At 39.4% G+C, this 17,600-nt stretch overlaps 2 protein-coding genes across 3 annotated transcripts; both read right to left on the reverse strand.

The window, feature by feature from the left end:
- Nucleotide 1: 1 nt before the first annotated feature.
- On the reverse strand, nt 2-12,735 carry esr1 (estrogen receptor 1). 2 transcript variants are annotated; one of them, XM_079584425.1, is made up of 9 exons: nt 12,431-12,735; nt 11,194-12,313; nt 8,884-9,107; nt 5,574-5,690; nt 4,515-4,847; nt 2,953-3,091; nt 1,857-1,990; nt 841-1,024; nt 2-237 (listed from the first exon to the last, which is right to left on the reverse strand). In XM_079584425.1, exons 2-9 carry the CDS (start codon nt 11,655-11,657, stop codon nt 15-17), a joined length of 1,818 nt encoding a protein of 605 aa, XP_079440551.1. In that variant the 5' UTR covers nt 11,658-12,313; nt 12,431-12,735; the 3' UTR covers nt 2-14. The 2 variants fall into 2 exon arrangements, with proteins under 2 accessions (XP_079440551.1, XP_079440552.1); XM_079584426.1 differs by having other exon boundaries at nt 11,194-11,633; nt 12,191-12,735.
- Nucleotides 12,736-12,867: 132 nt separating this feature from the next.
- Nucleotides 12,868-17,556, reverse strand: armt1 (acidic residue methyltransferase 1). The gene is made up of 5 exons (XM_079584427.1): nt 17,300-17,556; nt 16,467-16,572; nt 16,089-16,330; nt 15,438-15,603; nt 12,868-15,130 (listed from the first exon to the last, which is right to left on the reverse strand). The coding sequence occupies exons 1-5, from the start codon at nt 17,350-17,352 to the stop codon at nt 14,351-14,353; spliced, it is 1,347 nt and encodes a 448-aa protein (XP_079440553.1). The 5' UTR covers nt 17,353-17,556; the 3' UTR covers nt 12,868-14,350.
- Between the last annotated feature and the right edge of the window lie 44 nt (nt 17,557-17,600).

Consider the following 17,600-nt stretch of genomic DNA (forward strand, 5'->3'; position numbering starts at 1 on the left):
ATATGGCACACAGGTCAGGGGTCTGGACTCTGGCTGAGACAGGCCGTGTTGGGCTGCATGGCTCCAGGTCCTCTGGTGGATGGTGTAGACGGGGGGTCTTTCTCACTCTGTGCCCTCAGTCGCTGCACCTCTCCTGGGGACTGGAAGCGCTGGGCATCCAGCATCTCCAGCAAGAGATCATACAGCGGGACTCGATTCTTACATTTCATATGGTATAAGTGCTCCATTCCTTTGTTGCTTTCACAAAAACAAAACATTACGAATATAACATGTGCTTGACTGATATGAGCAATAATAATTCAGCAACAATATCGTTACTTATGGTTGCTAATATGCCATCAAACAAATGGGTAAAACCTTTTTCAACTCTCTTATACATCAAAAACTGTAATATTGTGAAAATTATTTTAATTCAAAATAACTGTTTTCGGTTTGGATCTATTTTAAAATGTAATTTATTCCTGTGATGGAAAGCTGAATTTTCAGGAGCCATAACTCCAGTCTTCAGTGTCACATGATCCTTCAGAAATCATTCTAATATGGAATGTTTTTTGAGTATTTGGTGTTCGACACATTTCTTATTATAATCAAATGTTGAAAACAGTTGTTTAATTTTTGTAGAAACCATGATTTTTTTTTTCAGGATTCCTTGATGAATAGAAAATCCAAAAGAACAGCATTTCTTTTAAAATGAAAAATTATTATTGCAAAAGTCTTTACTGACATTTTTGATCAATTTAATGCATCCATGATGGAAAAAACAAATCTAACAGACCCAAATCTTTTGAATGGTAGTGTACGGGATATATTTGAATCTTTTGATGTGTCATCTGAGTTTACCTCATGTGTCTGATGTGGGAGAGCAGGAGCAGGAGCTGCGCCTGACGCCGGGACTGCAGCTGCAGAGAGGCGCCGGATTTACTGATGCCGTAAATGAGGGCATCAGTGATGTTGTCCAGCATGCACTGCACCATGAAGCTGTCCATCAGGGGCTCCACTGGACTGGAGCAGAATGAAAATGCACCTGACCAGACAGAAAAGATGAAGTAATAACTATTTAAACGTTTCATATGAATTGACACCTGTTTGAATTGACAAATGTTTAGGGTTGTGTGTGTGTGCTATGCATTAGAATGTTAAGTGATAACATTATTTTATGCATAGATGATGCTGAGTACAATAGCATGCACAAGTTTGATGATTTATTTAGCGGTATTTTTTTTATTTTTTTTGAAATAATACTTTTAATACTTTTATATAGCAATGATGCATTAAATGGATCAAATGTAAGGACCTTTTTAATGTTTGAAAAAAAATGCTGTTTCAGATTTTTCTAAATATTAAACAGCACAACTGTTTTTATAATAATTTACATGGATAAAAATAAGAAATGTTTGTTGAGCAGCAAATCAGAGTATTAGAATCATTTCTGAAGGATCCTGAAGGAGTTTATTTTGTGGTAATGGCCGGCTGACTTAATTACAGTTACATTCAACTATATTCATTTATTACATTTAAAATCAAACATTTCCCTTTCTTTGTTTTTAGCCATCAGTTAGCAAGCTAACAGTTTCGCCTTCTAGTTTAGCATAGCACTGGTTTAGAAAAGCTTTTGTTTATCTAGAACATAACATGATAGCATTCTATGTTTTTGGTCAGACATTGATGAAGGTGGAAGGGATTGTGTGGAGGAGACTGAATGATTGACCAATGAGAATCAAGTATTCCAGGCCAGGGAACTGTATAATAACATAATATCAAAGGAAGCTCCGAAGTTTCTTCTTTTCCCAAGTACTCAAATCACATATAAAGAGGTTATTAATGATCTGTTTGACTTTCTGTTACCACAGACTCACCAGAATTGAGAAGTATGATGGATTTAAGACATACAAATTCCTCCAGCTTGAGTTTGAGACTGCGGAATCGAGCCACAGTCGCCAAAAGCATGTCGAAAATCTCAGCCATCCCCTCGACACATTCTCCTTCATTCCTGTAAATAGGAAGACCAGCACTTTATATATGCTTGGATATCGTTTGTGCCATTTACTGTGACGTGCCTTAAAATGGACCTTCTTTTTTCTTTCTGTGAGCATTGTACACGCTGTTTGCTGCTTACGTGAGAGCAAAGACTGCACATGTGATGGACTCTCTGTAGATATTCTGTCTTTCATCAGTTCTTATCCTATCTTAGCAGTCTCTCTCTCTCTCTCTCTCTCTCTCTCTCTCTCTTTTTATGGATACTAGTTTTGATTAGATTCGTATTTCTTTAGTCAGCGATGATGCTGTTCTTCAAAAGCCCTTTAAAGAGGCTTGTTCCCAATCAGGTCCTCTTTAATTACATGCTACTTGTGACATGGCCTTCTGAAGAGGAGCACAAGGCTCTCAGGTAAATAGTTCACATCCTTTTTAACAATCTAGTTTTCATTTTACAATCATTCAATCTCATTTTATAAGGCACATCCCTCTGCTGGGCCAAATCCTCTCTGCGGGGGATACAACCACATGTAGCTCAATGTTCTTTAAGAAATTGAGGGAAAAATAGGCACACGTAGAGGGAATGAATCTGGTCAATGTGACATCTCAAAAAGCTCACAATCACACTAACAGCATCAGTATCATGTAAAATTGTCTGAGACTTAAATAAAGCCCAGAGTTTCATTAGAGTATAACAGGTGTTCCCACAGGTTTCTGTCACGGCATGTTGGTGCTTTGCCATTACTTTTAACAGTCAAGCGAGGCTAAATGTAATCAGAGTTTACAGAGCTTCACAAAGTGTGATTGCACTTTTCCATGTCCAAATAGATGAATAAAAGTGGTTCTAAAACAGTCATTAGATTAGGTTTGAGCTTTATTTTTTCTTTAGCCTAACTAAATGAGTTGTATGTATGCAAAAAAAAGAAAAAAAAAGTGAAAATACTTAATGATTGTTTTTTTGTGCAGAACATCCAGTACCTGTCCAGGATGAGATCCTGAGCAAAGTTGAGTTTTCCAGGTGAATGAATGGACCTCCATATGAGGCCGATCATCAACACCTCCAGCCAAGAGCTCTCCAACAACTGAACCTGGTCATGCAGAGAGAGGTCCTGGAACCCTGGAGAGAACAATCACATCATGCCTCATGCACTGCCCTTCACAAAATACCGTACCGTACCGCTCGGTGGAAACGAGCCATTTCAGATGTTTTTTAAAGGAATTGTTTCCTGAGCAGCAAATTAGCATATTAGAATGATTTCTTGGCTCACCCCAAGTTTCTATTATATTCTGGTCCCTAAATATGGTTAAGGTTCTTCCTTCAATGTAAATCTATGAGATTTTTCACCCACCATCACTTAGCAAAGTAACAGCCCACCTCTCGTCAACAAGCTGCATGATTTGAGGTATCATTCACGTCTGTAGGACGGGTTGAAAATCAAATTTAAAGGGGACCTATTATGCAAAATTCACTTTTACCTGGTGTTTGAGCATAAATGCGTGTCCACACTGACTGTGTGTACGCAACCCCCCTATAATAGTAAAAATCCACCCAATCCTTTTTTTTTTTAAATCCTCATAAATCATAAGCAGAGTCTCAGAACCATATATCAGAAGTTTAGACTGATATGGCTTTAAAATGCATGCATATAATAAACTTTCATGATGACGAAGAACTGCAATGTCATGTGAGCGTGACCTCGATATAGATGATAATCAAAACCAACAGATATTTTGTTTGTTTTTGGCAGAGTATCTGAGGCATGAGCTGTAAAGGCTCTGCCCTCTTCTGGAAAGCAGGGCGGGGAGCAGCAGCTCATTTGCATTTAAAGATACATGCACGAAACCGGCATGTTTTTCCTTCCACTCAAAGATTTCCAACATGGTGTAGTAAATGATCTGGGGAGTATTTTGAGCTTTTTTTATATTACATTTGGTAAAAATGGGCATAATAGGTCCCCTTTAATGCAAGTAATATTAGTGTTGCTTACATTAGTAAGAAATAAAAAATAAAATAAAAAAATTCTATGATTGAAATGACCTTCCTTTGTGATTTACAAGAGGGTTGGAAGAGTAATGATTAGCATGTTTCATAAATAATTCTGGAATATGACATTTTGGTGTTGTCACACACCCACATATAACAACATTAAAGTCTTGTCCGCTGTATCTCATGAGATAAATTGTTTACTTTCTGCGAGGAGGGTTAATTAAGAAATCTGAACATCAAATATAATGTCTCCTTGGCCTTAAAGTCCCTGCAGGTGTCTTAATGTGTGCTGAGCTCAGCTGGAGGCCAATCGAACTGAGCCGCAGCACAGATCACTGTAATAACACCCATGCTCTTTATCTTTGTGCCTGTGACCTCGTCATTTGAATCTCTGCCACCTGTGCTGTTGAAAACTGCTGCCACGGTTACAAAAACTGGCAAGGTTGTCACCGGGGACACTTTCTCAGAACTGCCTCCTTCACATTTAAAAACATTTCCTTTAATGCTGCACTCAGAATTAAACCAACTTTAATTGATCTTTGAAAGACTTCACCTGGTACTTTCTTAGCCCAGGCGATCATGTGGACGAGTTCTTTGTCAGCCATGTTTGTGAGCAGGGACATCATGGTGATCTCGGTGTACGGGGGGCTGTGCTTCTGACGTGAACAGACAGCCGGTGGCTCTGCACCCAGAAGCAACACCAGCACCTGGTCAGGTGGCATGCATAAAGCGCTGACCACCCCGCCGCTGCTCTTCTTCCTCTTGTCCTGAACTGTCCTCAGTCCGACACGGCTTGACTGCTCACTGTAGCTCTTGTCACGATCCTCATTAACGCTCTTCCTCCGCTCACGCCTGATAGCGCGGCCACCGCGGTCCTTACGAATACCTGCAATGGAAAAGATGCGGGCCAAACTATTTGAAAAAAGAGAAAGATGAAAGCCTGTGCAGTACATGTGAACAAGCTTTTCACAGCCTGATTATATGAGTAGTTGATGGGAGACATGCCTTTTTGTACATGTGTGTATATTTAATTTACATTTAACACACACACACACACACATAGGCGAAGCACTGATACTCGGGCGAAGTGATTAGCGCAACACTCTGAGCGAACTCTCGTCTCCTCACCACGGGGCTTCTCAGGCGCCGTGAGCAAATCCCTCCGCAGAAGTAGCAGTGCTTCGCCTTCTGAGAATATAGTTCCCAGTATGTCTACGGTTAGAAGATGGCTGTGTCTCATGCGACCTTGTTATTTGTACACGTTGTGACTATACAAATCACAACATGTAAATAGGAAAATGTTGGCGTTATTTTCTCACTTATTGGGAGCAGTATGCTAGCTGGAGCCATTTACCTCCAGTCTTTGTGCTAAGCTAGGCTAGCGGTGGGTGCGTCAGACAGAGTTACGGCACGCACGGAGATGAGAAGGGTATGCATGGACTTATCTAACTCTGAGGGATACGGTGAATAAGCTAAAGCCCCAAAAAGTCGGCGTGTTCCTTTAAATTCTGCATTCAAAGGCTGCTTAAAATCCTGATCGTGAGGGAGCTCATGTTTATGCGAGACTTAAAGAGAAAGAAAGGAAGAGAAAAGTAGAACATATTTGATGTACCTCCTTTCATCATGCCTACTTCATAACACTTGCGTAGTCTGCATGCTTGGCAGCTCTTCCTGCGGTTTCTGTCAATAGTGCACTGGTTGGTCGCTGGACAAACATAGTCATTGTGACCTAGAGGCAGAGGAACGAAGTAGAGCTTGTTATTGATCATTCTTTTACCTTCAAGTTCTTGCTTAAACGGCAAAATGCCTAAGCATATGCCAGATCTTTCTTTATTTCACTACTTTTTTAAGATCAGCTTTCAGAGACGTGTTTTTATTTGCAACTCCATATTAGAGATGTGTAAATATTGTTCCGTCACAAGCGACACAGAGTGCAGTGCAGTGCATCAGTGGCCTTGGATCTGATTAAGCACTGAGAGCAGGTACATGCTGTTCCAGTGCTTCAGATGAAATTTTAAATTAGATGAGTGTGTCACAGCCAGAAATGTCACAGACCTACACACAAACACATACACACGGACATCAAAAACCATGCACATAATCCTAATGAGGTATGTTTGAAATAGGATATTATAAAACAGAGATTCCAAAATATTCATAACAAAATTTGGATGTGTACAAGATCATAGTAGCAAACACGTTTTAGTGTAATAAGACATTTTGGGTGGCTAGCAAGATGCGGAACTGTTGGGAGCAATTCACATCACCGTGGCAATTAGAAAGACTCGGGTTATTCCCTGAAACTACTACTCAACAAAATCACTTTAACAATTTAAAATCCCTAAACCGTCATCTGCAATGACGGCAAAGCTTGTAGGTTGCTTCAAGATCAGCAGTGATGACAATTTACCAATTTACCAACAGTCTATACTTGTGCCACAAGTCGCACAAAATTTGATTGATGGTAATGTGTCAGAACAAACAGTGCATGTACTCTTCTGCGTATGGGGCTGTGTAGCCTCAGACCAATCAGAGTGCCTAATGACTCCTGACCACCATCGAAAGTCCCTACAATGAGCACAAGAGTGTCGGAACTGGACCTTGGAGCAGTGGAAGAACGTCACCTGGTTTGATGAGTCCCGTTTGCTTTTACATCACGTGGATGGTGTGCACCATTTACCTGAAGAAGTGATGGCACCAGGATGCACTGTGGGACGACGACAAGCTGCTGGAGGGAGTGTGTTGCTTCTAATGGGAAACCCTGTGTGCGACCATTCATGTGAATGTAAATTTGACAAGTGCCTCCTACCTAAGCGTTGTTGCAGACCAGCAGGCACACCCCTTCATGTAATGGAGTTCCCTGGTGGAATTGGCCTCTTTCAGCAGAATAATGCTTACTGTCACACTGCAGATCAGGAATGACTTGAGGAACATGATGAAGAGTTCAAGGTGTTTCCCTGGCCTCCAAATTCCCCAGATCCCAATACAATTGAGCATCTGTGGGATGTCCTGGACCAACAAGTTCGATCCACGGAGGTTCCTCACACCCTGCAGGTGCTCACATCTGCGGCTAACATCTGGGTGCCAGATGACACCTTTAGTCCATGCCTTGGCTGGTCGCGCTGTTTTGACAGCATGCGGAGGACTAACAGCATATTAGATAGGTGGTCATAATGTTTTGGCGGGAATATTTAAAGTTATTCTTTAAAAAGTCAAACGTTTGTTTATTCCTCAGAAAAACTTGGTATTAAGGTTTTTGTAACATCTTTTTGCAGGGATCTCAAATTCAAATTATATGAAACAATTATATATTATATTTGCAGAAAGTTGTCTTGCTTCTGCTCTTCTCTCTGCCTTCCTGTCCTGTCTGTCTTCTCTCTCTTTAAACATCATGTCTCTCTATCATTCTGTACTCCCTTATTCTCACTGTAATTCCCCTCACCCAGTGTGTCCTGAAACCCATTTGTCAGGCACACACTTACAGTCATTTTCCTCCAGTTTCTCGCTCAGTTTTCCTCACTTAAATCAGCAGCAGTCACCTGCCCCAGGAAAGAGCTCATCAGGAGCTTGTGTGTCAGGGTCAAGATCAAAACATCTACCCGGCCTCTCATCTCACCAAACCCACCCAGGCCTGCTCTGCACCCCCTCCAACACAATACAGAACTGCAAATAAGGTGCAGGCGGAGACATCTGTGAGCTGTCTTTGTACATGTCAGCCTCTCGTCAGATTTAGCACGTGTGAGACTTTTGATTTTCACCTTTAAAAGGGAGGACAATGGTGAACATGCTAGGATGATTACATACTACACACTGTCACACATTCAAAATTGTACTCGAAAGCACAAGGTCTTGACTTGAAAATAGAATCAATGAATAAAGGAAAATCTAATTATTTTTCTTTTTGCCAGCACCCATATATTTTTGGACATCATATTAGGTGACTGAGAAAACGATGTGCTCTAAATTATCAACCTTTTTCCAAGGATGAATTTGTTATTAGTATTGCTTGTAGATGCTGAGGATTATTATCAGAGGATTAGTAAGGTCCATTGTTATGCATAGCCTATGTAGTAGCTATAGCCTACTAGAATACAATCAACAAATGCAACATTTTATTGAGCAAGTATGTTCTTTAAAGTCACTATGAAATTAAAATGGACAATTATTGGTTTTTAATGCAATGTTGCACAATTTATTATAATTATTTGCCCATGCTCATAATAATTTTTCCTAACATGTGCCCTCGTAACCTTTAAAGTTTGCATAAAACAGAATTTGCGACAGTCTTTTTTTCTCTGTTGTGATGTTAATCCGAGTCAAATATTAGTGAAATTATGCAATATTCCATTTTTTTTTTCATTTTGATTTGATGATGACTTTAATCAAAATAATTTCCCGTCACCCTTGCAGTGATAGGATAGGCTATCTCTTCTCTTTTTGTCGCAAGGGTGTATGTCAATCACATGAGATCGATGTTTTTGCATTCCTCTTCTCTACGTTGCTATTTTATTATGTAAACGCGCGCTACTTTGCGCTCGAGCGTCGCGTCTTTTGCCGCGTCTCGCGCGTGACACCGAGTTTTAAAAAACGCGTCATTCAAGTTAAAAGAAGTTCAACTTTGAACAAAAAGCGCTTTTCTAAACCTTGCATTCCCCCAGACTTTTGTGCATTAATGGTGGTATTTTTTCGGTGATTCTTTCTTACATCGTTTCGCCAATAGGTGGCGACAATTGCTGTGTTTTTGAGTGAGTCATTTAATAATTCACTTCAACACGTTAGGCTTTCAGTGGCGAAAATAGACCAAATAACTCGAATAAAATGTTTTAAACAATCGGTTCTGAATGTCAGCTGTGAGTAGCTACTTGCAGCCGAATCACAGCCGTGCTGCTGGTGTTCGGAACAGCAAGGATTGTGCTGGCTACCTTGAATGCTTCTCTTGAAGAAAGCTTTGCATCCCTCACAGGACCAGACTCCATAATGATAGCCAGAGGCATAGTCACTGCACACCGCACAGAAGCGCGTCTCCTTCTCTGAATCAAACCCTCCTGCAGCTCTTGATCCGGTGTACATCTCCTGCCTGTCAGTCGCACTGCACAACACCTCACACAGACCAACACCTGCCTGCTGAGAAGACACCACACTGGACCTGGAGACAGACAGAGGTCAGATGTCAATATTCAGTGGATAATAATGATAACAACCAGGCCAAGTTCCAACCACCATTGAGGACAAACTGACTTTTGTGTTTTACTGATTCTCTAGATGGCACGCTTACAAATAATTCAGTAGGCCTATTAAAATTCTGGCAGATATAGATAAGTGGTTAATTATTTCCATGTTATGGTCGATGAATGAATGATTTTGAAGACGATCGTATTTTAACAAATTACATTGGGAATAGGCCTCACAACATTATAGATATAGTTTCTGACATTTGCTTTAAGATTCAATTTAACAGTGTTATTGAATTATACATGCTTTTAAAATGTTACTTTCAGTGAGCATATAAATGTAAAATAAAGGTAATGAGCATACACAATTAAATATCCAACACTGGCATTTATTTACAAATAAACAAACAAACAAAAAAACTCTGTCATCTGATAATCTATAAACTACCATTATTTTGTACATCGTGGCTGAGAATTTGAGATACAAGTTTGCAATGTCTAAGGAGAACATGTACGTGACTGCACACAGCGGACAAGTGTGACCATCCCCGTTTCCTTTTGACCCCGTGTTCCAGTGTTTGTAAATATTTATTTTATCTTTAATTCTGATGTCCAGCAGATATATTGCATAACCTCATAAATGGACTGCAGTGATGTCCAATGTCACCAAATGTCAAACTAAGGTCTCCAAGCAGCCTAAAGCAGAGATGCATAGTCACTTCTTGAAGTGAAACTGTAATATACGCCTTTAACAAAAGATTTAAACAACAGGTTTTACTAAAAATGGTCTCATGTGGTGATTTCACATGATTTCCAATTCCACGGTTGTTTTCACTTATTGTACTTTCCTCAAGGTCTACAGACAGAATTGAATCAGAAACTTCACAAATGTACACTTCTTTTTGTGACTTCAGTCCTCATGTCGGATAGTGGTGTTTACAATCCTAACCTTCTTTTCCAAGAAGTCAAGAAATACTAATAATTAACAGCACAAATATAGAGCATAAAGTAACAACAAATAAAATAAACCGTAATTAGTTCAAGAGCACAGAGTATATGTCAGAGAACACTCGATGTGACACTGGACACGAAAAGGTCAAGTGCTTTGTATGTGTGTCTGTGTTTTCCTTAAACATACTCAGTGGTTTCTCACAATCTACACACACATAAGCAACATATGATCTGTTATTTAGAGTAATACAGAAAGTATCATATCCTGTTCTAACCACAAGATCAGCTTGTACTTTCTGACCAACAACATCTCATCACCACTTAGTCTGTAAAGAGAAAGAAAATGTATACATGTCCTGCAGGGGAAAAAGCGTGAGAAAAGTCATGCACATTCTCAATATAACTTAATGATCGCAAGACCAACTAGCATTAAATATTAGTCATACATATACAAACCTATAGCCATAACAATTAGGAACATACAAATATGTTTACTCTATGTGTATAAAATATATGCAACACATCAGTCTTAAAATAAGTTTCACCTTTAAAATATTGTAAAATCTGTAATGTCTAAAAAAAAAAATTGTTTAGTGCAAATGTTAAAATGGTAAATGTTGGCTAATAATGGTACTTACATTATTTCAAAAGTCATGGTTAGTAAGCAAATTAAACATGTCCACAAAATGAATAAGTGTACAATGTGCCAGAATGGCTTCGCCAGGTTTTATGTAAGGTGTTGTTTGTAAAAATTAACCTTGGTAAGCAGGTATCCAAGCAGGATTTGAGTGCTAGACCAAACATTATGCCTCATTGAATCATATATCAGGTGTAAATGACCCCCAGAACAACCTCGTCTGATTAACTGGACACCTGACAATATTTCTGTTTTATGATCTTAAACATCTTATGTAGCTGCCTTTCCTGTAATATGTACTATAGTTTAACTTTGATTTCAACATGAAAATGGCCATATATAACCATCATATATCATATATAACTTGTATACCAACTTTCTTTTTTTAGTTCCTTTAGAACTTGGAATTCTGCACCTACAATGGCGTCCAAAACATCAACACAACCAGAGCTGATATTTCAAGCTGCACTGACCTGTAGACTGTGCTAGACGAGGTGTCCAGGTAGTAGGACACCTGGTGGGTCGAGTGGTGTCCTCCATGATGGCTCAGGTACGGGGACAGCTGAGGGCTGGCGGGTGCAAACATGAGAGGGCTGCTGGATTCTCCGCCTAACGTCTGCAGATGTTCTTCAACGGGGGGTGCGTGGGGGTCCGTGGGAGCCGGGTAGTATCCGACAGAGGCAGGCTCTGCGGGTGACGTGGTGCCGTAGGTCTGTGTGGGGTCTGGGTACTCATAGGCTCCGTCAAGGTAATGGACAGAGGAGCTGATGCCCCCTGCGCTGTGCTCCTCCTTGGGGTACATGGGCGAGAGTTTGTGGGCAGTGGGCGGTGAGGAAAGTCCCTCCAGGTCGTCTCTCTCCGGGTTCGGGTGGGTCCTGTGTCGCTGCCTGGCACCAGCAGCCTCTCCGCTGGTCTGCCCTCCACCAGACATCACCATGGAAACACACACGCAACCTTAGGGTACAATCTGTTCATAAGCAATCACCAAAAGACTGTTTCTGTCTTTTTAAAGCTCTCTCTTTTTTTCCTACCTCCCACTGTCTTTCTCAAAATCTCTCTCCCTTGTTCTGCTTTGCTTCCGCCCCACTGCTCTGCCTACTCCTCCAGTCCTTCTTGGGCTGAGAGTCAAAATGTGATGTTTTTCTAAGATATGTGAGGCTGCTTTCCCAGTTTCTTCTATTTCTATCTTAAAATACCTTTTTTGTTTTTTTCCTTTTCCTTTTTCTAGCTTGAAATGTTACACTGAAGGAAGGATAAAACACAATGAGCAACACTACAACTGAAAGGTGTAGTCTAGTCTGAGTGCTTTTCTATTAAACAGGAAACTGAGAGGACAGGAAACTCAACTGAAAATACTAATAGAACAATATGCTCGATTATAAACCACTAGATCAATAGAGCCCATAGAATATAATTTCTTGTGAAAATGAAGAAAATAAAAGAAAGTTGACTCCTTTACAACATCCTTACCAAAATTCAAATCAACACTGGTTTATAAGTTTAGCTCCATCACCAAGTAGCATTGATGCATCTCCTTGCTACTGTATCGCTGACTTCCTGTGCCCTTCTTACTTCCACTGTCTGTCGCTCTGGCTAAAAAAAGAAGAAGAAAAAAAGAAGAGGTAAACAAATTAAAGACAGGTCGATATGGCGGTCACTCTTCAGAGCAGGTCATGGCAACCAGGTAAACAAGAGATAGGAGGTCACCACCTGATTCACTTGCCAGAACCTTTAGATTTCCACTTTACATGCTGCAGGACATGGGAAATTATACTTCAAATAATTTATTAACTTTGTTGAATGATTTTTGCAAGAGGTTCACGAGGGACAAACAAGTCTGTTTGATGATAATCAGTTCTCTGTACCGGCAGCTATTCCAGTTGAGATGGAAAGAGTGTATCATTGTTTCCACAAAAATATTCAGCACAAATGTTTTCAATATTCATAATAATAAGAAATGTTTCTTGAGCAGCAAATCCGCATATTATAATGATTTCTGCCGGATAATGTGACACTGCAGACTGTAATAATGATGCTGAACATTCAGATTTTCCATCACAGGAATAAAATATTAAAATATTCAGCTCTGTCCACAAACATACTAATGAAACTAATTAAAACATTAGCTGATTTTTGTTTGTCTATTTATTTCATACATCTTAAAAACACTACATAAACAACAGTACATCTTACAATCCTTTATTTGAAGCCAACTGAAATCTTTAAGTCTAAATCTGAGCTTAGCTCTTGCCAGAAGAGAGCTAGAACTCGAACAGTTCAAAGACCAAAACCATGGCCTTGATTTCCAGGAAAAAAAGAAAAAAAAACACATATATGCAGTCCTCAGCTGACCCCTAAAAAAAAAGAAAAAAGATAGCGTTCATGTGCTTATTACATAACATCAATGCTTTGGGGGTTCTTTGACTCTTTTCTTTGCTGCTCTGTAGAGGCAAGGATCCTTGGAAAACCCAGGAAGCATCCACACACAAAACAAGACTGATCAAAAAGCAGAAAGGGTCATGACCATTTCTGCCAGTGTAATTTCATAAGTGCATCTCTGGAACTAATTGTTAAATACGATTACATTGTAAGAGGAAATATTTTTTTTTATTTCTAAACTTTGTTGAATTGCATTCAAAACACATAATTGCCATTTTAACAGGTGTGAGTACATACGCACGGTATCCTGACTAGCAACTATTTCCAATTTGCTCATAAATAAGCTTTAGAAGAAAGAAACAATCTTGGTGCAATTCTCCACACTTCCCATAACTGTAAACCTGCTTTTAAAGTGCTAGATGAAAAAAAAACTAAAAAACACTGAGATGGTGTATGGCCAGTATTTTTATCAGACAGAAAACAGAATGTTTTAACATCAGCAAATTATTGTGATTGATCGCTTGGCTAAAACAAAACCTTGGAGGCGCATCTGCATTTCATGAAATTCCCCTTTGAATTTGTGTCCTCATACATTCAGTTTCGCCATTACTTTACTAGACTTGTTTTATTAAAACCGTATTTCTTTAATGTTTTTTTTTTTCAACACGTACTCAATGCAAAGCCCAAAAACGATTAGGCAACATTTGGAAGAAAAAAATAACTCTTTTATATACTTTAAAACACATTTTAGCCAGAAACGCATACACCTTTCTCACTACCTCAATGAGTTTTAGACAATAACATTTAACTACAACCAAACAAGACATCTGTGGAGTCTTATGGATGTATATGTCTAAATGTTTACATCTGTATTCCTTAAGTAACCGTACTTGTACACAATACACATCAGCAGTACAAACAGAAAACCATATCTGTGTAAACTATGACCAAAAGATTACCAGGTTTCTCTTCAAAACTTCATTGTTCTATCAACAAGGACATCATTTAGGTTCATATTAATTTCAGTGTTGGATATGCAGAAGCGTTACGGTTCATTACATAATTTACGTCTGAGCAACAAAAAAAAAAGTGTTGATAAAACAAAAACAAGCAAAGATAAAAACAACATAACATTAGTTTGGCATGTTGGTAACTGACGCAGCATCTTTAATTAGTGCATTTTATCACTTCATCTCTTGCTTCCTGTAAATTCCCTCATCGGTGAGAACTCTCTTTCCTTTAAAAACACATCTACCGTTCTCTGTGTGGACTGGAAAACTGAACCACGGCATATTTGGCATTAGTCATCCAGTGTGGATCCTGAGAGTTGAGCTTCTCTGCCTGGCCCGGCTGTAGGCCCACCTGAACATCAGCCTTCAGTGTCCTAAGACTACAGAGAGGGGCAGGCTGGAACCCCCTCAACGCCCGATCGAACAGAACCGTGTGCTCCCACTTCCTGTCGCCAGTCAGTTTCCTGTAGTTCAGGTCTCCTTTGAAGAGAATCAGGTCAGAGCCCTGGAGCGTGCTGTAGAGATCAGCTGCATCCAGCGCCATGTCGCAGAACTCATGGGGCATGGTCCAAAAAGGGTGGTCATGGTAGGACCAGGTGCCATCCTTAATGAAATGCTTCCATTGGACACCGCTCGCTGACATCCACTTGTGATTGGCTGCAGTGGTCTGCATGATGGTCCACTCAAAGTCTTGTTTGGTGACGTCTGAGACGAACCATGGGATGGACTTGCCATGGAATCGGATTTGCTTGGCTAGGCCGGCAGAAACAAGGAAGTCAGCGAGGACCAGATCGGTAACAAGCTCGAAACCAGCATTGTCTAAAACGATGTCCACTCTCGCATGCTTCTTCCCTGCGGATCCGGACCCTTGAGCAGCAACAAGCGTTGACCAAACCATGTTGGAGTCATCCACTAGGATGAAGCGCTGGAGATCAGGCAGAGAATCGATGGGACTGGACCTTTGAGAGTTGTCCTGACCGGCAGAGATGGACAGATCACACTTGTTTCCCCACAGAGAGACCTACAAAATACACAAACAAGATTATGTGACATTATGTTATCCCCAACAGTCTAATATCAATAAAGTAGACACGCACATGCTGGAAACAACTGCCACCCCTAGGCATGTTACTTGATGTCATTTTGGCTAACAAGATTGCTTGTTCTAAATTAAAGATGCGAGTCATTAAGTTAATGGTTACGGCTCAGTGAAATCGATTTTCGGTGTGTTCGTATGTCATAGAAACATAAACATGTCGCATAAACATTTGTTTTTAATGGCAGGGATCATTGAATTATGCTGCAGCTCAGAGCATGGACATACTAACCTGAAGCAACTTGAGAAAGTTCTCTCGCAGCTGCATCTCGGTCATGTTCTCCATGTTGGTGATGAGCTCCTGAAGGTATGTACAGAGGCATTTAATCGCTTGTTGAGATTCAAAGAAGCTTTGCGTCTTTCCCTCCTTAAAGCCGTCAAAGTTATCCATCGGTGGACTTTAGGAAACGAAAGTAAAACAAACAAATAACGAAACAAATCAAACTAATTTTACACTTCAAAATGTATCAATGCAACGGAGAGTGTTTAAATCAATTAGCCTTGATTTTACAGAAAATATAAAAAAATTAAACGCACATTTAAGATAACACTTAAAATGGTGTAGACTACTACACTAATTACTATGCTATAGTATTTCTAAAGCAAGTCATACTTTTTTACTCATCACAAATTAAAAATTAAGATTCTTAAGATTTCTAAGAAGTCTGAAAAGTTTTGATTAAACAGGTTATTACTCAGTATTGTTATTTTTAAATACAAAACTTTCTTTCTTTTTTTTTTACTAATAGAGTTAATCTAAACTTTAAGATGCTTTGATTTTTGAGTAAAATTGTGACAGTATTAATTTCACTCATGTATAATTTCTCTGGCCTTTTTTTATTTTACATTTTTACTCATTATGTATTAAGCTGATTTGTCTTACTTCATATACAGAGCCTCTTGGATCCTTCGGTACATGTAGCACTCCACATAAAGCCATGGTGACTTGAACCAGCTGACAGGCTGCCCGTCCTCCATCAGCTCCTGCTGTCTACCCATGTATTCATTCCAGGCCTCCGTGTCCTCAGCATTATCAGTCAGAAGCAGCACAGGCTTGTCTGTCTGCAGTTCATTTCTCAGCTTGGACAGGAAGGAGATGGCCCTCTTCTCTGCCTGGATGCCCTCCTGATCAAACAACACATCATCTAGAAGTTAAATCTGAGAAAACTGTCAGGACAGGCTTATTTTATTTTATGAATAACATAAGAAAATATTGAATATTGTAAAATGTTGAACGTAACAAATGAAAAATCATACATGCCTTTCCATATTCTTTGAAGAAATTCTCTTTATTACGATGTAAAGAGTCTACCACTTTTGTGAGTATGGTTGGTAGTCTATCTCTCACAGTCAGATAGGCAAAGGACCTAAAAATAGCAAATAATTAAATATTTAAAGTGTGATTATTTAGTTATTTAAAAAAAAAAAAATCTATGATTCAGACAAAAAGAGATACACTTGTTATGAAAAAACCTAGCTGTAATGCAAAGAGACATAACTTTGCATGATCATTTAAATCAAAGTGTCTTAAAAGCTGGTTAGTCGCCTATCTAGGCAACATATCTAGGCATTATATATGTGCTGTCAAAACATTACTGCGACGTTTTCTTCATCCAGTTTCTCTATGTATTCCCAGTATCTGTCACATTTTGACCATATGATGTTGTTTTACTTCTGGCAGAAGTAAGGGGATGATCAGACACTGTTTTTGCTCTTAAAAACACGAGACGCACAATAGTTACTTTACTTCCAGTAAGTTACTGCTGTTACTAGTACGCAGTAGTTTCTGCAAAGCGTGCTAATACCTATATAAGTATAATCTTTTTTTCCCCACACACATCATCATATCGGTAATTTACAGGTAAGGTTACAACTTCCTATACTGGAAAATTGCCAGAACTGATTTACTGGTATTTTTGAACACATGATTATGTAAACTGTAATTTACCAGTAAATGATGACAGGCTGTCAGGCTAAACGCAGCATGCATTCATTGCAATTGAACAACACGATGAATTTATTGCCGTAGCCTAATTATATATAAATGACGTCAAAAATGAGCATGGAAGCTAAACTATGATTATAAAGACATACCCCTCAAATTTAGCGGAGAGTGACAGCGGGGGGAACGTTCCCTGTACCTCCATCTTTGCAATGCAAACAGGAAGGACTAGAGATTCTCAACAAACTTTATTTAAGAACGATTGGTGACCAATTAACAATGTAATGTAAAGATATAAAATAATTTAATACATAACTCGCATATCGCGGCAACACATTAAATCACACCAATGAGCATGATATTTGTTTGTTTTTTTAGGAGGAATTATAAGCCAATTTGAGCTGTCAGTATCTCGTCATTCTCGTGATCGTTGACACTACTGTCCTCTAGTGG

The sequence above is a fragment of the Phoxinus phoxinus genome (assembly GCF_949152265.1).
Source record: "Phoxinus phoxinus genome assembly, chromosome: 16".
NCBI classification, from domain to species: Eukaryota; Metazoa; Chordata; class Actinopteri; order Cypriniformes; family Leuciscidae; genus Phoxinus; species Phoxinus phoxinus.